Source organism: Oncorhynchus keta, chromosome 28, assembly GCF_023373465.1.
Source record: "Oncorhynchus keta strain PuntledgeMale-10-30-2019 chromosome 28, Oket_V2, whole genome shotgun sequence".
Taxonomy (NCBI): domain Eukaryota; kingdom Metazoa; phylum Chordata; class Actinopteri; order Salmoniformes; family Salmonidae; genus Oncorhynchus; species Oncorhynchus keta.
In genome coordinates, this window is record NC_068448.1 from 28,824,759 (window position 1) to 28,847,026 (window position 22,268).

The 22,268-nt window shown below is 41.1% G+C and overlaps 1 protein-coding gene across 4 annotated transcripts in view; it reads left to right on the forward strand.

Moving 5' to 3' along the window:
• Positions 1-21,863, forward strand: part of pik3cd (phosphatidylinositol-4,5-bisphosphate 3-kinase, catalytic subunit delta) — a 53,041-nt gene extending 31,178 nt beyond the window's left edge. For 3 of the 4 annotated variants that reach the window (XM_035740622.2, XM_035740621.2, XM_035740624.2), the window contains exons 16-23: positions 2,048-2,226; positions 2,488-2,597; positions 3,131-3,209; positions 6,260-6,427; positions 9,806-9,932; positions 16,857-17,002; positions 17,908-18,040; positions 18,544-21,863. In XM_035740622.2, coding sequence (XP_035596515.1) covers positions 2,048-2,226; positions 2,488-2,597; positions 3,131-3,209; positions 6,260-6,427; positions 9,806-9,932; positions 16,857-17,002; positions 17,908-18,040; positions 18,544-18,681 — 1,080 coding nt within the window. In that variant the 3' untranslated portion in view covers positions 18,682-21,863. The remainder of the gene's footprint in view (positions 1-2,047; positions 2,227-2,487; positions 2,598-3,130; positions 3,210-6,259; positions 6,428-9,805; positions 9,933-16,856; positions 17,003-17,907; positions 18,041-18,543) is intronic. The other variant, XM_035740623.2, reaches the window with a different exon arrangement.
• Positions 21,864-22,268: the final 405 nt, after the last annotated feature.

The window sequence follows — 22,268 nt, forward strand, 5'->3', positions numbered from 1 at the left end:
ACTGCTTCTTAACACAGCGCGCATCCAACCCGGAAGCCAGCCACACCAATGTGTCGGAGGAAACACCGTGCACCTGGTGACCTGGTTAGCGTGCACTGCGCCTGGCCCGCCACATGAGTCGCTAGTGCGTGATGAGACAAGGATATCCCTACCGGCCAAACCCTCCCCATGGACCTCCCGATCGCGGCCGGCTGCGACAGAGCGAACCCAGAGTCTCTGGTGGCACAGTTAGCACTGCTATGCAGTGCCATAGACCACTGTGCCACCCGGGAGGCCCAATAGTGAGATATTTTGCTGAAACTTTTCAAGCAATAACCTAAATGGGCATGTACGGTGTGAGTTTAATCTCTATCTTGTTTATGTTTGTAGAAAGTCAAGATGTTACAATTGCCCCTTGATACAATTGCATGGGATCCCCTACTGGTTTTCTTCCCATATGAAATGACCAACCAGTAGGTGCAAAAATGAAACAATACAGTTTTGAGTCGAGAACACAAAGAATGTGGTTAGCAAGTTTTGAGAATGACACAAATGTTTATTTCCACAAAGTTTGCTGCTTCAGTGGCTTTAGATGTTTTTGAAGTATAACTGAAGTATAATTACAAACATTTCATAAGTGTCAAAGGCTTTTATTGACAATTACATGAAGTTGATGCAAAGAGTCAATGTTTGCAGTGTTGACCCTTCTTTTTCAAGACCTCTGCAATCCGCCCTGATGGCAGCCCATTCTTGCATAATCAATGCTTGGAGATTGTCAGAATTTGTGGGGTTTTATTTGTCCACCCGTCTCTTGAGGATTGACCACACACTCTCAATGGGATTAATGTCTGGGGAGTTTCCTGGCCATGGACCCACAATATCGAAGTTTTGTTCTCCGAGCTACATTGTTATCACTTTTGCCTCATGGCAAGGTGCCACATCATGCTGGAAAAGGCATTGTTCGTCACCAAACTGTTCCTGGATGGTTGGGAGAAGTTGCTCTCGGAAGATGTATTGGTACCATTCTTTATTCATGGCTGTGTTCTTAGGCAAAATTGTGAGTGTGCCCACTCCCTTGGCTGATAAGCAACCCCTCACATGAATGGTCTCACGATGCTTTACTGTTGGCATGACACAGGACTGATGGTAGCGCTCACCATGTCTTCTTCAGACAAGCTTTTTTCAGGATGCCCCAAACAATCGGAAAGGGGATTCATCAGAGAAAATGACTTTACCCCAGTCCTCAGCAGTCCAATCACTGTACCTTTTGCAGAATATCAGTATGTCCCTGATGTTTTTCCTGGAGAGAAGTGGCTTCTTGCTGCCCTTCTTGACACCAGGCCATCCTCCAAAAGTCTTCGCTTCACTGTGCGTGCGTGCAGATGCACTCACACCTGCCTGCTGCCATTCCTAAGCAAGCTCTGTATTGGTGGTGCCCAGATTCCGCAGCTGAATCAACTTTAGGATGCGGTCCTAGCGCTTGCTGGACTTTCTTGTGCGCCCTGAAGCCTTCTTCACAACAATTGAACCGCTCTCCTTGACGTTCTTGATGATCCGATAAATGGTTGATTTACGTGCAATCTTACTGGCATATCCTTGCCTTTGAAGCTCTTTTTGTGCAAAGCAATGATGACGGCACGTGTTTCCTTGCAGGTAACCATGGTTGACAGAGGAAGAACAATGATTCCAAGCAACACCTCCTTTTGAAGCTTCCAGTCTGTTATTCGAACTCAATCAGCATGACAGAGTGATCTCCTTCCTTGTCCTCGTCAACTCTCACACCTGTTTTAACGAGAGAATCACTGACATGATGTCAGCTGGTCCTTTTGTGGGCTGAAATGCAGTGGAATTTTTTTTTGAGATTCGGTTCATTTGCATGGCAAAGAGGGACTTGGTAATTAATTGCAATTCATCTGATCACTCTGGAGTATATGCAAATTGCCATCATACAAATTGAGGCAGCAGACATTGTGAAAATTAATATTTGTGTCATTCTCAAAACTTTTTGCCATGACTGTACTATCCCAAAACTTTATCAATATTCCATCCTCCTTGTCTCTCGGTGCAGAACGAGGCTCTGAACAAGATGAAGGCTCTGAATGACTTTGTGAAGTCGGGCTGGCAGAAGACATCGCGCCAGCAGATGACAGACGACATGAAGCTGTGTATCAAACAGGAGGCCTACATGGAGGCCCTCTCATGTCTGCTGTCCCCGCTCAATCCCAGCATCATACTCTCAGAGATTTGGTGGGTACCTGACACACACAGATGCAGGCACGCACTCACAGACGCACACAAAGTTGCAGACCGACAGACACCCAGGAATGCACACACACATGGAAGCATCATGCACCTCCATGTTTAAGGACACTGATAGCCACATTCAGCATCTTTTAATTAATGATGTGTTAAAAATAATGTGTTGTGTATTTTATTCCCTACAAATGGGTAAAATTATATTATATAGGGTTCTTCTCCCAGTGTCAACAAATTTGCTTGATGTTGCAGTGCGGACAGATGCAAGTTCATGGACTCCAAGATGAAGCCCCTGTGGCTCATGTACAAGAACAAATGGGTGCAGGGGGACGCTGTGGGCATAATCTTCAAGAACGGAGATGGTGAGAAATCCAAATAACACGGGATTCCACATGATACATCATTTTTTTTAGGTTATATTTTGTATTTGCATTTTTTGGGGGGCACTGTAATGGTGACCGGTGGTGTTGGTTCTGTATGTCGCCTTAACTATTGTTATATTATATATACTGTATGTGTATGACTGTCCTCTTCGTGGGAGTGTGTTAGTCAACCGATTATTGGAGGACCAAAAAATACACACTTGTTCATAGATTAATCATTTGCGGTGTTATCCCCCACTCCATGGCCCATCGATTTGTGTGTATTGAGTTATGTCGCATTTATATTGGTCCAATGCGGGAATATTAGATACTGTCACTTGTAAATTAAAGTTATGTACTATTTCTCTTCAGACCGACCTTTAATCATGCTAATTTTGCGCAAATTCCATCGGGAGCATTGATCATAGTGGCCTAAATTGTATGTCTGGCCACCATGAGAAAATTCTGTGGAGTCTGCATCTGGGATATTCATCCCATGTACCTTTAGCCTGACATAACTTCTATCCTTTCAGATCTCCGACAAGACATGTTGACCCTCCAAATGATCCAGCTGATGGAAATCCTTTGGAAGAAAGAGGGACTAGATCTAAGGTATGTGTTAGCAGCAGGGGTTGGAACCAAAATTATTTTCCAATCGTTTCGTTCTGAACAAAACCATTATTTGTTTTGTTCCATTTCACTGTTCCGACCTGCAAAATAAAGTTCTAAACTGGTTCGAACCAAAAAACTGTTCTTTATCGTTCCTTTTTGTTCCTTTTTAAACCTCTAAAATCCTTTTTTATATATACACTGCTCAAAAAAATAAAGGGAACACTAAAATAACACATCCTAGATCTGAATGAATGAAATATTCTTATTAAATACTTTTTTCTTTACATAGTTGAATGTGCTGACAACAAAATCACACAAAAATTATCAATGGAAATCAAATTTATCAACCCATGGAGGTCTGGATTTGGAGTCACACTCAAAATTAAAGTGGAAAACCACACTACAGGGTGATCCAACTTTGATGTAATGTCCTTAAAACAAGTCAAAATGAGGCTCAGTAGTGTATGTGGCCTCCACGTACCTGTATGACCCCCTACAACGCCTGGGCATGCTCCTGATGAGGTGGCGGATGGTCTCCTGAGGGATCTCCTCCCAGACCTGGACTAAAGCATCCGCCAACTCCTGGACAGTCTGCGGTGCAATGTGGCGTTGGTGGATGGAGCGAGACATGATGTCCCAGATGTGCTCAATTGGATTCAGGTCTGGGGAACGGGCGGGCCAGTCCATAGCATCAATGCCTTCCTCTTGCAGGAACTGCTGACACACTCCAGCCACATGAGGTCTAGCATTGTCTTGCATTAGGAGGAACCCAGGGCCAACCGCACCAGCATATGGTCTCACAAGGGGTCTGAGGATCTCATCTCGGTACCTAATGGCAGTCAGGCTACATCTGGCGAGCACATGGAGGGCTGTGCGGCCCCCCAAAGAAATGCCACCCCACACCATGACTGACCCACCGCCAAACCAGTCATGCTGGAGGATGTTGCAGGCAGCAGAACGTTCTCCACAGCGTCTCCAGACTCTGTCACGTCTGCCACATGCTCAGTGTGAACCTGCTTTCATCTGTGAAGAGCACAGGGCACCAGTGGTGAATTTGCCAATCTTGGTGTTCTCTGGCAAATGCCAAACGTCCTGCACGCTGTTGGGCTGTAAGCACAACCCCCACCTGTGGACATCGGGGCCTCATACCACCCTCATGGAGTCTGTTTCTGACTGTTTGAGCAGACACGTGCACATTTGTGGCCTGCTGGAGGTCATTTTGCAGGGCTCTGGCAGTGCTCCTCCTGCATCCTCCTTGCACAAAGGCGGAGGGAGCGGTCCTGCTGCTGTGTTGCCCTCCTACGGTCTCCTCAACGTCTCCTGATGTACTGGCCTATCTCCTGGTAGCGCCTCCATGCTCTGGACACTACGTTGACAGACACAGCAAGCCTTCTTGCCACAGCTCCCATTGATGTGCCATCCTGGATGAGCTGCACTACCTGAGCCACTTGTGTGGGTTGTAGACTCCGTCTCATGCTACCACTAGAGTGAAAGCACCGCGAGCATTCAAAATTGACCAAAACATCAGCCAGGAAGCATAGGAACTGAGAAGTGGTCTGTGGTCCCCACCTGCAGAACCACTCCTTTATTGGGGGTGTCTTGCTAACTGCCTATAATTTCCACCTTTTGTCTATTCCATTTGCACAACAGCATGTGAAATTTATTGTCAATCAGTGTTGCTTCTGTAACAGTATAACTTTAGACCGTCCCCTCGCCCATACCCGGGCGCGAACCAGGGACCCTCTGCACACATCAACAACAGTCACCCACGAAGCATCATTACCCATCGCTCCACAAAAGCCGAGCAAGGGGAACCACTACTTCAAGGTCTCAGAGCAAGTGACGCAGAGCAAGGGGAACCACTTGAAACACTATTTAGCACAACATTGTGTTGTTTAAGTGTTCCCTTTATTTTTTTGAGCAGTGTATTATTATTATTATTATTTTAACATTTAGCTCAACATTAAATTACTTTGTGGATAGAAAAGCTTGCTATGGAGAGGGAAAGCTATAGCTCAGTGAATTATTTACCTTTGTGATGGAAAGACAAGCAAGAGTGAGTGGAGGAGGCGGCTTGGCTTGAAGCACTGGGCATCTTGTGATAACATGCATTATCTAAATTAGGCCCACAGAATTATACCTACAGAGGAGTGGCTTTTATGCAGGAACTTTTAATGACTTCATGGTTTATCGTTGGAGCTAGCTAGCTTGTGTGTGCAGAGCAGCACCAGAATTAAAAACACATCTTACCTTTTTGTAGTTAATAAAGCCAATGTGAAATGTGATAATTATAGTATCCCTAACTAGCATTGAAAAAGTTAATCCATTCTTCTCTAATAAAAAATCTCTCCCTATTTTCTGAATCATGCTTGTAATGTAAGTAGACTACAGCTTTGCTTCGGAAGGTGACGGGCAGGTAGCCTACACACATTCACTGGCAAAGATTTTCACCTGGCAGACAGACACTGGAAAAAGTTTCTGATTGACAGAGGAGAGGGCTTTGCATTGGTGCTTTATTGCGTTTGTTGTGGGACTGGAAAAAAATCCTGTAATGTAAAATAATGTTATTAACCGGTTCCCATGCTTTTAAAATAACGGTTCTGTTCCAGAACAGTATAGACCACTTTCGTTCATGGTTCTGATTTTGTTCCTTGAAAAACTGGATTATTTTTCTGTTTTTGGTTCTTTCATGAACTGGTATCAACCCCTGCTTAGCAGTGGACCTAGTTGTGGGTTCAGAGGTGGGTTCAGTGAACCACACTTACAGGATGAGTAACCTTGCTTGAGACCCATTGAATACCTGCATTAGCCCCGTAAGCTAATACCTAGGGTTTTGCTTGTGGTGCGCAGGAATCCTGGATTTGAATTCAGTAGGTGACATTGCAGTCAAACGGTCCTACAGACACACTGGGAACAGGTCCGGGGAAAATTGATATGATGGTTTTGTAACAATGTACTTAGGGCATACAGTTATACGTTATTAATTGGTATGAGCATATAATAGGCCTTATAATGTTTTATGAATTAACTTTTTCTACTGTCTCTGTAAGGATGATCCCCTACGGCTGCCTCTCCACCGGGAACAAGACAGGCCTCATTGAGGTGGTGAAAAACTCAGACACCATCGCCAACATCCAGCGCAACAACAGCAACAGTGCCGCGACTGCTGCCTTCAACAAAGACGCCCTGCTCAACTGGCTTAAATCCAAGAACCCAGAGTAAGTGTGACAGAGACACTGGTCTAGCAGTCATGTCTACGGTGACGGCATGGGTTTGTATGGAGCCTACTGCCCTTTGACACAACCTCTCTCTATGTTTTCCCACTGTCATCCACTGTCTCTATCTGTTCAATATACATTGAGTATACAAAACATTAAGAACACCTGCTCTCTCATTACAGACTGACCAGGTGAATCCAGGTGAAAGCTATGATCCCTTATTGATGTCACTTGTTACATCCACTTTAATCAGTGTAAATTAAGGGTAGGAGACAGGTTAAAGAAGGACTTTTAAGCCTTCCTACAATTGAGACATGAATTGTGTACCATTCAGAGGGTGAATGGGCAAGACAAAAGATTTAAGTGCCTTTGAACGGGGTATGGTAGTAGGTGCCAGGCGCACCGGTTTGTGTCAAGAACTGCAAAGCTGCTGGGTTTTTCACGCTCAACTGTTTCCCGTGTGTATCAAGAATTTGCCACCACCCAAAAGGGTATCCAGCCAACTTGACACAACTGTGGGAAGCTTGGAGGCAACATGGGCCAGCATCCCTGTAGAACGCTTTTAACACCTTTTAGTATCCATGCCCCGATGAATTGAGGCTGTTCTGAGGACAAAATATATACACTGAGTATACAAAACATTTGGAACACCTGCAATTTCCATTATATAGACTGACCAGGTGAAAGTGAAGCTTTTAGGGGGGCTTATTAGGAAGGTCTTCCTTATGTTTGGTATACTTAGTGTAATCTGAAAATATCTTCAACTACACTACCAGTCAAAAGTTTTAGAACAGCTACTTATTCAAGGGTTTTTCTTTATTTTTAATATGTTCTACATTGTAGAATAATAGTGAAGACATCAAAACTATGAAATAACACATATGGAATCATGTACTAACCAAAAAAGTGTTCATCTATTTTATATTTGAAATTATTCAAATAGCCACCCTTTGCCTTGATGACAGCTTTGCACACTCTTGGCATTATCTCAACCAGCTTAATGAGGCAGTCACCTGGAATGCATTTCAAATAACAGGTGTGCCTTGTTAAAAGTTCATTTGTGGAATGTCTTTCCTTCTTAATATGTTTGAGCCAATCAGTTGTGTTGTGACAAGGTATGCAGAAGATAGCCCTATTTGGTAAAAGACCAAGTCCATATTATGACAAAAACAGCTCAAATAAGCAAAGAGAAACGACAGTCTATCATTTTTTAAGACATGAAGGTCAGTCAATATGGAACATTTCAAGAACTTTGAAAGTGTCTTCATGTGCAGTTGCAAAAACTGTGATGAAAGTGGCTCTCATGAGGACCGCCACAGGAATGGAAGACCCAGAGTTACCTATGTTGCAGAGGATAAGTTCATTAGATTTAACAGCCTCAGAAATTGCATCCCAAATAAATGCTTCACAGAATTCAAGTAACAGACACATAACAACATCAACTGTTCAGAGGAGACTGTGTGAATCAGGCCTTCATGGTCCAATTGCTGCAAAGAAACCACTACTGAAGGACACCAATAAGAATAATAGACTTGCTTGGACCAAGAAACACGAGCAGTGGACATTTTTCCTTTGGTCGGGAGTCCAAATTGGAGATTTTTTGTTCCAACCGCCGTGTCTTTGTGAGACGCGGTGTGGATGAACGGATGATCTCTGCATGTGTATTTCCCACCGTAAAGCATGGAGGAGGTGTTATGGTGTGGGGGTGCTTTGCTGGTGACACTGTCTGTGATTTATTTACAACTCAAAGCACACTTAACAAGCATGGCTACCACAGCATTCTGCAAGATACGCCATCCAATCTGGTTTGGGTTTAGTGGGACTATCATTGACCCAACACACCTCCAGGCTGTGTAAGGGCTATTTAACCAAGAAGGACCGTGATGGAGTGCTGCATCAGATGACCTGGCCTCCACAACCCCCCTGACCTCAACCAAATTGAGATGGTTTGAGATGACTTGGACCGCAGAGTGAAGGAAAAGTGCTCAGCCTATGTGGGAATTCCTTCAAGACTTTTGGAAAAGCATTCCAGGTGAAGCTGGTTAAGAGAATGCAAAGAGTGTGCAAAGCTGTCATCAAGGCAATGGGTGGCTATTTGAAGAATCTCAAATATAAAATATTATATATTATAACACTTTTTTGGTTCCATATGTGTTATTTCATAGTTTCATTATTCTACAATGTAGAAAATAGTAAAAATTTAAGAAAAACCCTTGAATGATTAGGTGTTCTAAAACGTTTGACCGGTAGTGTATATCTTCGAAGAAACGAATTACAGATAGGGTAGCTCTCAAACATGCTAAACTGAACCTATGATTTGACCTTAGAGGTGAATTGCACCAGATCTGAGCTTATTAACTGTTTAAACATCTAAATCCAAGACAATCATACTGGCTAGTTGTGACAGCGTTTTTGCAGTTGCCTTTGATGCTGACTGGCGGGACCTCAATCCTTATCTCTCATAGACAGGCGCACGTAACATAGGATGGTATCGTAGCGTCTGTCAACAGGCTGTGGGAGGCGACGACTAACAAGGAACTTTTTTCCTAGTGCGCAGATGTTTGTCACTTATCATTTAGACCAATCACGATTTCGCAGGTGAATTCACGTGTATTCATCTTTTGAATTTCGGAAGGCAAGGGGACATTTGGCCAATTCTTTGGCTCACAGTTTCCATTTAGTGTCTTGTCTCATACATTTCCCCCAAGAAGCTAATCGAGCATCTGATGCAATTACGCAAAAAAATTACATTTCTGGCTTTGCAAGATTAATCTGGAGGCAAAAGAAACGCACACCTGTTTAGGCGAGGTGCTGGCTAGCGGAGTAGAACACTTGGAAAAGAAAAGGAGAGACGCACACTCTAGGAGCTCAGATGCAAAAATGTAATAACCTAATAACCAATGTTTCGACAGACAAGCTAAACCTTTAAATAATGTATAAACTATTGGCGTTATATAAGTAATGTTGGGTGGGTGCAGTACAAGGGCTGTCAAAACAGCTCCACATCATACATAAGTTGCAAAGTGTTAAAGCCTCTTGGTTAGAATGGAATGGGGAATAGCTGTAATAGTTTAACATAGTGAACCCAATAGATGTCTAGACAGGACTGTGTAACATGGCTGTCAATCATCTGTCACCCTCCGAATCTTCTCTGCAAATATTTAATAGAGCTGTGACAAAAACCTGCCTCATGCCTCAACTATATTGAGAGAAAGAGGGTCAAGTGTGTGCGTGCGTACCCCACTGTTTCCACTTGACTTGGGAATGTGAGAGAAAGGTAAAGAGATATAACATTCAATGGAGGAAGGGATAAAAGAAAGTGCGGAGAGAGCAAACTGATCCCATGTGGTCTCTCCTCTCTCTCATCTATTTTGTCAGCAGGGATAAACTTGACCAGGCCATTGAGGAGTTCACACTATCATGTGCTGGTTACTGTGTAGCCACTTACGTGTTGGGTATTGGAGATCGCCACAACGACAATATCATGATCAAGGAGACTGGGCAGGTGAGATGCACAGGATTTCCTTTTTTTCTATGTGTAGAAACTGATAATTTGTATAAGTCTGATTAGAGTGGGTATTCCTGGTAGGAATAGAACTCATTGTTTATACCTAAGAAACAAAAATGTTTAGCTTTTTTATCTTACACAATTAATTAATCATTCATAAAGTAAACTGATGAACACTTATTCTTAGACAGACGATGGAAATGCCAGTAAGTCAAAATAATCACACTTGACCTCTCAAAAACTATGATACTGACTCTACTACATGTGATTGGTGGATGGATCGATAGATGACAAAAGTATGTGGGCTCGTCAAACATCTCATTCCAATATCATGGGCATTAATATGGAGTTGGTCCGCCCTTTGCTGCTATAACAGCCTCTACCTCTTCTTGAAAGGCTTTCCACTACATGTTGGAACATTGCTGCGAGGACTTGCTTCCATTCAGCCACGAGCATTAGTGAGGTTGGGCACTAATGTTGGCCGATTAGGCCTGGCTCGCAGTCGGACTTCCAATTCGTCCCAAAGGTGTTCGATGGGGTTGAGGTCCGGGGCTCTGTGCAGGCCAGTCAAGTTGTTAAACACTGATCTCGAAAAAACATTTCTGTATGGACCTCGCTTTGTGTACAGGGGCATTGTCATGCTGAAACATGAAAGGTCCATCCCCAAACTGTTGCCACAAAGTTGGAAGCACAGAGTCGTCTATAACATGCTGTAGCATTAAGATTTCCCTTCACATGAACTAAGGGGCCTAGCCCGAACCATGAAAAATAAACCCAGACCATTATTCCACCAAACTTTACTGTTGGCACTATGCATTGGGGCCTTCTCTATGCATTGGGCCTTCTCCTGGCATCCTCTAAACCCAGATTCGTCCGTCGGACTGCCAGATGGTGACGCGCGATTCATCACTCCAGAGAACCTGTTTCAACTGCTCCAAAGTCCAATGGCGGCGGGCTTTACATCACTCCAGCCGATGCTTGGCCATGGAGACCCATTTCATTAAGCTCCCGACGAACAGTTATTGTGCTGACATTGCTTCCAGAGAAAGTTTGGAACTCTGTAGTGAGTGTTGCAAACGAAGACAGACGATTTTTACGTGCTAAGTGCTTCAGCACTCCGCGGTCCCTTTCTGTGAGCTTGTGTAGCCTACCACTTTGCGACTGAGCCGTTGTTGTTCCTATATGTTTATACTTCACAATAACAGCATTTACAGTTGACGAGGGCAGCATCGCAAGGGAAGACATTTGAAGAACAAACTCGTTGGAAAGGTGGCATCCTATGACGGTGCCACGTTGAAAGTCACTGAGCTCTTCAGTAAGGCCATTCTACTGCCAATGTTTGTCTATGGAGATTGCATGGCGGTGTGCTTGATTTTATACACCTGTCTGCAATGGGTGTGGCTGAAATAGCCAGATCCACTCATTTGAAGGGGTGTCCATATACTTTTGGATGGATAGATACATATGCGTAGTAGTTAGTTCTACCACAAAGTGACACGTCTTACTACACACAGAAATGCTAATTGTCTTGAAAACACAACCCTAGGCAACAGCAGTGACAATGGTCTGGGATCAATGACAGACTTTCTTAGTAACTTCAAAAAGGGAATCAATCACGAGGCAGACATGCCAGAATGTCGTCATTTAAAACCAGTGGTGGAAAAAGTACTAAAATGTCATACTTGAGTAAAAGTAAAGATACCTTAACAGAAAATGACTCAAGTGACTGTTACCCAGTAAAATACTACTTGAGTAAAAGTCCCAATGTATCTGGTTTTAAATGTACTCAAGTACAGTGGTAGTAAAGGTACTCAATTGTCCTACTTGCGTAAAGTACAAAGTAAAAGTAAATGCTATACATCAAATTCCTTATATTAAGCAAACCAGACAGCACGATTATTTTTTTTTTTTAAATGGACAGACAGGCACACTCCAACACAAAGTGTTATATTGATAGATGCCCTAATACTGTCCTGGTTGAGCATTATAAATGTAAAAAAGTACTTTTAGGTGTCAGGGAAAATGTATGGAGTAAAAGGTGCATTATTCTCTTAAGGAATATAGTGGAGTAAAAGTAAAAGATGTCTAAAATATAAATAGTAAAGTACAGATACCCCCAAAAAATGACTGAAGTAGTACTTTCAAGCATTTTTACTTACAGTTGAAGTCGGAAGTTTACATACACCTTAGCCAAATACATTTAAACTCAGTTTTTCCACAATTTCTGACATTTAATCCTAGTAAAAATGCCCTGTTTTAGATCAGTTACGATCACCACTTTATTTTAAGAATGTGAAATGTCAGTATAATAGTAAAGAGAATGATTTATTTCAGCTTTTATTTCTTTCATCACATTCCCAGTAGTCAGAAATGTAAATACACTCAATTAGTATTTGGTAGCATTGCCTTTAAATTGTTTAACTTGGGTCAGACGTTTCGCGTAGCCTTCCACAACCTTCCCACAATAAGTTGGGTGAATTTTGGCCCATTCCTCCTGACAGAGCTGGTGTAACTGAGTAAGGTTTGTAGGCCTCCTTGCTCGCACACGCTTTTTCAATTCTGGCCCACAAATTTTCTATAGGATTGAGGTCAGTGCTTTGTGATGACCACTCCAATACCTTGACTTCGTTGTCCTTAAGCCATTTTGCCACAACTTTGGAAGTATGCTTGGGGTCATTGTCCATTTGGAAGACCCATGTGCGATCAAGCTTGAACTTCCTGACTGATGTCTTGAGATGTTGCTTCAATATATCCACATAATTTTCCTACCTCATGATGCCATCTATTTTGTGAAGTGCACCAGTCCCTCCTGCAGCAAAGCACCCCACAACATGATGCTGCGACCTCCATGCTTGTGTTCTTCGGCTTACAAGCCTCCCCCTTTTTCCTCCAAACATAACGATGGTCATTATGGCCAAGCAGTTATATTTTTGTTTCATCAGACCAGAGGACATTTCTCCCAAAAAGTATGATCTTTGTCCCCATGTGCAGTTGCAGATCGTAGTCTGGCTTTTTTATGCCGTGCTTGGAGCAGTGACTTCTTCCTTGCTGAGCGGCCTTTCAGGTTATGTCGATATAGGACTTGTTTTACTGTGGATACTGTTGATTTTACTGTTTCCTCCAGCATCTTCACAAGGTCCTTTGCTGTTGTTCTGGGATTGAGTTGCATTTTTCGCACCAAAGTATGTTCATCTGTAGGAGACAGAATGCGTCTTCTTCCTGAGTGGTATGACGGCTGCGTGGGTCCATGGTGTTTATACTTGCGTACTATTGTTTGTACAGATGAACGTGGTACCTTCAGGCATTTGGAAATTGCTCCCAAGGATGAACCAGACATGTGGAGGTCTACAATTTTTTTAATCTAAGGTCTTGGCTGATTTCTTTTGATTTTCCCATGATGTCAAGCAAAGAGGCACTGAATGTAGGCATTGAAATACATCCACAGGTACACCTCCAATTGACTCAAATTATGTCAATTAGCCTATCAGAAGCTTCTAAAGCCATGACATAATTTTCTGGAATTTTCCAAATTGTTTAAAGGCACTGTCAACTTAGTGTATATAAACTTCTGGCCCACTGGAATTGTGATACAGTGAATTATAAGTGAAATAATCTGTCTGTAAACAATTGTTGGAAAAATGACTTGTGTCATGCACAAAGTAGATGTCCTAACCGACTTGCCAAAACTATAGTTTGTTAACAAGAAATGTGTGGAGTGGTTGGGAAAAAAAGTTAATGACTCCAACCTAAGTGTATGTAAACTTCCGACTTCAACTGTAAGTACTTCACACAACTGTTAAAAACAAAGTTTGAAAGCAAAACCTTTGCAGTGGTTTTAGTGAAGACAGATGATGCAAACTAGCCACTTTATAACAATTTATATAATTCATAATAATCTGTAAAGCATTTAAAAAATCTAATGAAATGTTATTTGTCACATGCACCAAAGACAACAGGTTTTTGTTAAATGCTTACTTACAAGCACTTAACCAACAACGCAGTTCAAGAAATAGAGTTAAGAAAATATTTACTAAATAAGCTAAAGTAAAAAATTCAATAAAAAAGTAACACAATAAAATAATTATACCAAGGCTATATATATATACTGGTACTGAGTCAATGTGCAGGGGTACAGGTTAGTCGTGTTAATTTGTACATGTAGTTAGGGAAAGTGACAATGCATAGATAATAAATAGAAAGTAGCATCAGTGTAAAATCAAAGGGTGGTAGGGGGTGTCAATGTAAATAGTCCAGGTGGCCATTTTGTTAATTGTTAAGCAGCCTTATAGTTTGGGGGTAGAAGCTGTTAAGGAGCCTAGACTTGCCGCTGTGGTACCGCTTGCTGTGCGGTAACAAAGAGAACAGTCTCTGGCTTGGGTGACTGGAGTCTTTGACAATCCTCTGACACCGCCTAGTGTAGAGGTCCTGGATGGCAGGAAGCTTGGCCCCAGTGATGTACTGGGCCCTACGCACTACCCTCTGTAGCACCTTACGTTTGGATGCCGAGCAGTTGCCATACCAGGCGGTGATGCAACCGATCAGGATGCTCTCAATGGTGCAGCTGTCGACCTTTTTGAGGATCTGGAGACCTACGCCAAGGGCTGTTGCGGTGACCACATTACCGTCACACCAGCGGTCACGAGTCATGAAGGCAGTCAAACTCCACATGACCGTTTAGTCACAGTAATTAGACTTCTCCAAGCTCTGATGGTGCTGCTGGTCATTAGTAGTCTACCAAACTTGCTTAACTGCCTGTCACTCAGCACTCTATTGTCCCTCTAATCACTCTGACATCAATGCAAATGTATATGAAAATCTAATCAAACACGTCATGAGAGCCCATTACGCAACATTTCTATAGGCAATGCAATTGCGGGAGAAAACAGAGTGATGGCCGCTAATAAAAAGACTAGAATCCCATCAGCTTTCTATAGGCTAGGCCTACTATATTTATTTCTCAACTTTCCTAATATTAAGCACATTGCTTATATTTACAACAGGAGTATAGCCTACCTGGCTGGCATGAAAATAAACCACGGGGAAAATTGTTCTCCATTCGCTATTTAAGTGCATAGATGACGGATTTTTCCCCCACTGCCCCTGTTTCGATACAGGTGCATGATAATGGTCCATTCTAAATCAAAACAAATTTCACACGTATATTATTTAGTATATGTAAAGACAAGATGAAATCAAGAATAGTCTGATTGGTGACAATATTAGCCTATCAATTGTGAATGATATATTATCACTTGTGAATGATGCCCTGCATAAGAAACTATGTCTTTTTAAAAAACTTTTTGGAATTATTGTCGCACACCTCACGTGGCCTAGCCCATAGGCCAATGTGTTTTAATGAGATTTGTATCACAACTAAAGTGGCCAATACTTCTTAAAATTAAGCACATTAATTTGTTTTATATGCCTAACTGGCATAGATAAGCAGCGCTGAGTTTCCAGTTTGGGGAAGATCATTTTCACCATAAAAATGCACCTTTATAATATTAGCATTACATGAATAATTGCATTTGCAGTGACTTTTGACAATGGTGTTTTCCGCTAATGGAACATTCACACTTATAGCTGACTACCATGTGCGCATTGCTGCGCTTGTAATTTGAAGAAATAGCCAAATAGTTTATCAACATTTTAAGTTCAACTTTCTGATCTGTTGCATCATCCACATTGCATAAAAAAACGTTTTTTTTATGCTAGTGGTTGTATTAATTTGGGATCTATCGCATCCCACAACTGTCCCAGAATGTTTGGAATATTTATTTATTGCACAGAATAGAATAGTTAGACTTTTGTGCTATGGGGATAGTAGATTGACATAGGACCGTGCTTTTGCTGTTCGTTAGGCAGCCATCTTGTTGGCTGATGAAAAGTAAATGTGGACAGTTCTTCCAATATCTTCTCTATGCACCTCGGAATTGAATTAGCACGTGCGGAGTTGGGCAATATGTCTCTTTACTTGTAGCATGTGAGAAAGATCTGATCACATGATGGAGTGCACACTCTCAACCAGCTTTACCCTGAATGCCTTTTCAACAGTCTTGAAGGAGTTCCTACATATGCTGAGCACTTGTTGGCTGCTTTTCCTTCACTCTGCGGTCCAACTCATTCCAAACCATCTCACTGGTACTTTCTGCTTTAGTTTTTGCTTGTAAGCAGGAATCAGGATAAAATTATGGTCAGATTTGCCAAATGGATGGCAAGTGAGAGCTTTGTATGCTTCTCTGTGTGTGGAGTAAATGTGGTCGAGAGTTTTTTTCCCTCTGGTTGCACAAGTTGGTAGAAATTCGGCAAAACGGATTTAAGTTTAAAGTCCCCGACCACTAGGATTGCCGCTTCTGGATGAGAATGTTCTTATTTTCTTATGGCCTTATTCAGCTCGTTGAGTGCGGTCTAGTGCCAGCATCCGTTTGTGGTGGTAAATAGACGTTTACAAAAAATATGGTAGATAGTGTGGTCTATAGTTTATCATGAGGTACTCTACCTCAGGCGAGCAATACCTCGAGACCTACTTAATATTAGAAATCGCGCACCAAATGTTATTGACAAATAGACACACACCAGACGTAGGTGTTCTGTCAATGCACAGACAACCCAGCCAACTGAATATTATCTGCGTCGTCGTTCAGCCACGACTCGGTGAAACAAGATATTACATTTTTTAATGTCCCGTTGGTAGGATAGTCTCAAGTGGAGATCATCCAGTTTATTTTCCATTTAATGGCTTGTTCATGAGTTATTCAATACTTGTGTTACCAACATATTTAATCTGATCCATTTTTAAGACCTCACTTGCCTGCAGCTACAATGGAAATCTCGAATAATGATGTTTCATAATAATGTTTGGATGGTGTGGAAAACGTCTGTTAATCTCCTGCTTGTCTTCACTCTTTTTTTCTCTTTTAGCTGTTCCACATTGACTTTGGGCACTTTCTGGGAAACTTCAAGAGCAAATTTGGGATCAACAGGGAACGTGTGCCTTTTATTCTGACGTACGACTTTGTCCACGTCATCCAACAAGGGAGGACCAACAACAGTGAGAAGTTTGAAAGGTAAAACATGAAATCTATCAATCTGTAACGGCTCTCTTCTATCTCCTCCTCTGACGAAGAGGTAGAACAAGGATCGGACCAAAATGCAGCGTGATGATGATTCATGATAAGGAAAAACTATACATACAGAAACTACAAAAATAACGAAATTAAATAACGAAAACCGAAACAGCCCTATCTGGTGCAAACACAAAGACAGGAACAATCACCCACGAAACACTCACAGAATATGGCTGCCTAAATATGGCTCCCAATCAGAGACAATGATAATCACCTGACTCTGATTGAGAACCGCCTCAGGCAGCCATAGACTACGTAGACACCCCACAAAACCCCAAGACAAAAAACACACCACAATAACCCATGTCACACCCTGGCCTGACCAAATAAATAAAGAAAACACAAAATACTAAGACCAAGGCGTGACACAATCCCCTATCATGTGTTCAATTCCCGCTGGGGCCAACCATACGAAAAATGTATGCACGCATGACAGTAAGGCTCTTTGGATAAAACAGTATGCTAAATGGCATATTTTGTGTTATATAGTATTATATAGTATATATTTTTCATATCCAACACTGTATTGTCTCTGTTAATATAGAGTTGTACCAAGATAAAAAATAAAACAGAAAGATACATAATGATGTTTTACGAATCTGTCACCGTATTCATATAATTCCATTTGTGGTTTTGTTTTTACTCCAAATCAGAGACTATAGGGGGCACATCCGATCATCTTAATGTATTTGTCAATCTCATATTATTGGTGATTTGTTAGCACCCAACTGTGAATCATTTTACTTATACCTGTACGTACTTATATAACCATGCATACTTATTTTACGGTGATCCTGAAGCTCCATTATAATGGTGTGGTACATCTCGTATTGTGCCACCAACAGGTTCAGAGAGTGCTGTGAGCAGGCCTATAAGATCTTGTGTCGCAATGGGACACTGTTTGTTAACCTGTTTGCCATGATGAAAGCAGCCGGACTGCCTGAGCTGAGCTCCTTCAAGGACATCCAGTACCTAAAGGTGAGAGGGGCGCCTCCTTTTATTGCCGGATATGTTGAACGGAGCATTATGTATACTGTAGTACATCACTCCTACACACACAATGATTTATGCTATTTTACACTTGTTAGTTCCTCTAGTTTTAACCACAGTAGTCAGATAACGTCTATGCAAGGTCCTACACCTGAGATCAGTGTCCTTTTCAAAATATGGTTGATTGATGATTTGGTGATGGTTACAAGGATACGTCTGCAGCTACTAATAATGGTGATGATGTTGATGACTAGTGCGATTGATGATAATGGTGATGATGATGTTGGTTGCAAGGACCTCAATGATGGTGATTATGATCATGTTGATGGTGGTGGTGGCAGGGACCTTGCTAACAATGATGATGATAATCTAATGATCATGATATTAATATTGATGATGATTACCAATATAGTAATGTGAGTTGTTTTAAATGGTAAAGGCACATCCGTCATCCTTCTGATATTTTTGTTCTTGTCTCACCCTTTTCTAAGGACTCATTGGCTTTGGGGAAATCGGAGGAAGAAGCGCTGAAGAATTTCAAAGTCAAATTTAACGAAGCTCTGAGAGAGAGCTGGAAGACCAAGGTGAACTGGATGATGCACTCTCTTGCCAAAGATAGCAGACTTTGAATAAAAGCCACTGCCCGGAGAAGCGTTCTGAACCTTAATACCCCAGATTTGTCGATCTGATCAGGGTTTTCAGCTTATGGAGCCAAAAGGAATGAAAATGCACTGAAGTCTTTGTCGTAAAATAAGAGCATTTGGCAATGTTTTACAGATGTTTACACCTGACTGGCAGTCATGGTTATGGTTTATGAACTGATGCAAAACTGCAAGTACTTGTTGAAAGTCACATTTCTTTGGGAGTAATTGCCATTGTTACTATATCATACAGACGGTACAGGGTTGAAAATAATTTGCACGTGGGCACGCCCCGTGTCAACCAGACCTATCACCACATGAATAGCGCCCTGAAAATGACAATCTCAAACCAAATTGGGAGCAAACAACATAATAATGATGCCTAATGAAACAATGTATGAACATTTTGTCAGGAGAGTAGTAAGAGAGAGGAGTTCAATGATATGTGAAATACTGTAATAGGAGATTGATTAAATGACTTGATAAGTTGTTTGCATTGATTATAGTTAAATGACCTGGCCAGAGAGAGGTACGTAGGACCTCAAGTGTTTCATGCGGTTTACATTCATTCTTTGATTTTTTATTTTTTTTAACTTTTGAATTAGATTATTTTCATTGAAATATACTGTATCCTCTGTTGTACAGTGAGCTCCAAAAGTATTGATACGTTGTTTTGCTGTTTTGGCTCTGTACTCCAGCACTTTGGATTTGAAATTACACAATGACTACGAGGTTAAAGCACATACTGTCAGCTTTAAATTGGGGGTATCTTCATCCATATCGGGTGAACCATTTAGAAATTACAGCACTTTTGTAAATAGTCCCCCCATTTTAGGGGACCCAAAAGTATTGGGACAAATTAACTTATTTTATTTTTATTTTTTTTATTTCACCATTATTTAACCAGATAGGCTAGTTGAGAACAAGTTCTCATTTGCAACTGCGACCTGGCCAAGATAAAGCATAGCAGTGTGAACAGACAACACAGAGTTACACATGGAGTAAACAATTAACAAGTCAATAACACAGTAGAAAAAAAAGGGGGAGTCTATATACAATGTGTGCAAAAGGCATGAGGAGGTAGGCGAATAATTCCAATTTTGCAGATTATGTGTATTTAAGTAATAAAAAGTCAAGTAGTCGGTCCCATATTCGTAGCGCGCTGTGACTACAAATTGGTTGGATGCATTTGCTGTTTGTTTTTGTTGTGTTTCAGATTATTTTGTGGCCCTATTAGAAATAAATGGGGAATAATGTATTTGGGGGTATGATACTTGTGCATCTGTAAATTTCTCACTCATCATTATTCATGATTCATTCAGAATTATCCGTAATCATGGTAGCAATCCACATTAATGTAAAAGTGTTTAGAAACATATTCTATTCTTATTTACAATAAAAGTGAGTCCAAAATTACTCTACATTATTTACCATCAATTTCTATTGGGCACAAAATAATCTGAAACACAACCAAAACAAACAGCAAGGGCCTCCAACAAATGTGCAGAGTCACAAGCTTGATGTTGTCATTGTGTGCTATGAATATGGGACCAAATACTTAACTTTTTACTACTTAAATACACAAGTGAATTTGTCCCAATACTTTTTGTCCCTTACAATTGGGGGACTATGTACAGAAAGTACTGTAATTTCTAAACAGTTAACCCAATATGGATGAAAATACCCTCAAATTAAAGCTGACAGTCTGCACTTTAACCGCATAGTCATTGTATCATTTCAAATCTAAAATGCTGGAGGACAGTTTGCACTTTAACCTCATAGTCATTGTATAATTTCAAATCCAAAGTGCTGGATGACAGTCTGCACTTTAACCATATAGTCATTGTATAATTTCAAATCCAAAGTGCTGGAGTACAGAGACAAAAACTAAACAATTTGTCACTGTCCCAATACTTTCGGTGCTCACTGTATTTAAAATCTTGAAAGTGTGTTAAAGGTTTTTGTACAAAGAATCAAGCTTTCTTTGTAAAGGTACTTTTTAGGTTTTGCCATAATGTTATGGAATACGGTCTTATTTGTCTATTGTGTATGGATGAGATTTTGCCATCTGGGATGTTTTATACCTTGTGGAATGAGATACCCCAGTCTGTTGTTTGTAACAGAGATGGAGTCAAGAGTATATTTCCTTCAACAACATTGCATTCCAGCCCTGCTCCTACATAAGTAAAGCAAGACGTTTTGCCAGCCAGGATTTTGAGTCACTGCTACTTGGCCATTTAACTCAGGAGTTGATATTCATACGGTCTTGTCAGAGACTATTACACGAGACCCAGACCCATACACTGGTGCCAGGACTCAAGCCCAAAACTTGGACAGTGATCCCCAGACCAAGTGATCTTGTGTGGTTCTTCAGACCAAGACCACAAGTTTGAGTCTATAATAAATTTGTAATAAGCCATAGCTCTTTATCTCAAGTGTCGCTCTTCAATGTCTCTATGTGGTGTCATTATACATAAGCTACCTGCTACATGCTGTAAAATGATGTAGGGTCGATTCTCATGATAGGTCAGTTGAATTGATCTACAATACCTTGAAGAAAATGCAGGGACAGTTCTGTATGTTTTAGCTTTCAGATATGCACTGTATGTTGTCCCCAGTGGCAGTCCTGACCTATGTGCCTATCTATGCCTTTTACTTTCATGCTTGAGAAAATTATTCTAGAAAATAATACTGTACATACCTAGCGGGCTTTATCTCTCTCATCTCAAAATGCTGTGTCAATGCTGTGTAGAGTGACTGATGTTCTGTGAAAACAAACCATGATATTACTGTATTAATGTACATTTGTCGTTGAATTATGCATTCTGTATCTATTCTCTCCTGATCAGAGTATACTGTGGACAGAATCCACTAATGATTGTTTTAACCATATGATGATGTGTGTGTGTGTGGGGAGGAAGCGTTGCTATTGAACACTGGTACCTATATTTAATTGATTTATCTTGTATGTCCATTATTGTCTGTTGTTGCAGATTGCAAACAAGGGTCAATTGTAAAACATAGGGCATTGCTGTGTGGAACACTGAAAAGCATGAATTGAAGAAGAGCTTTTATATGCATTCCATTGCTTAACCTGCTCAGTAATATCTGCACTGAATGTTAATATAGCCAGGTAAATTGATATTTTAATAAATTACTATGTTTTAGTATTTTTTTCATTAGTCCACAATCCCATCTCTTGTATTTTCATGTCAGCAGTCAACTTTTTCACTTTCAGTACAGAATAAAAACTGTGATTATGCGTTTATCTTGAAAACTTGACTGCTGACATGCCCCATTTGTGGGGGGGGGGTAGTAAAAAACAAGATTTTAAATATATTTTCACACTGAGGTTGGAATAATACTGGGAAAATTATGAAAATGCCCTTCTAGTTTGAAAAGACCACCTGAAATGTCAGCCTGTTATGGTGGGATGGCTTTTTGGCCTGCCTGGTGACATCACCAGGTTAATTAGTCCAAATGTCTCTGCCAATAACATCTAGTTTTCTGTTTTTACCACCCCATTCCCAGACAGTCCTAACAAAATTCTTGCTTGAGCAATTGCACTTTGCTAA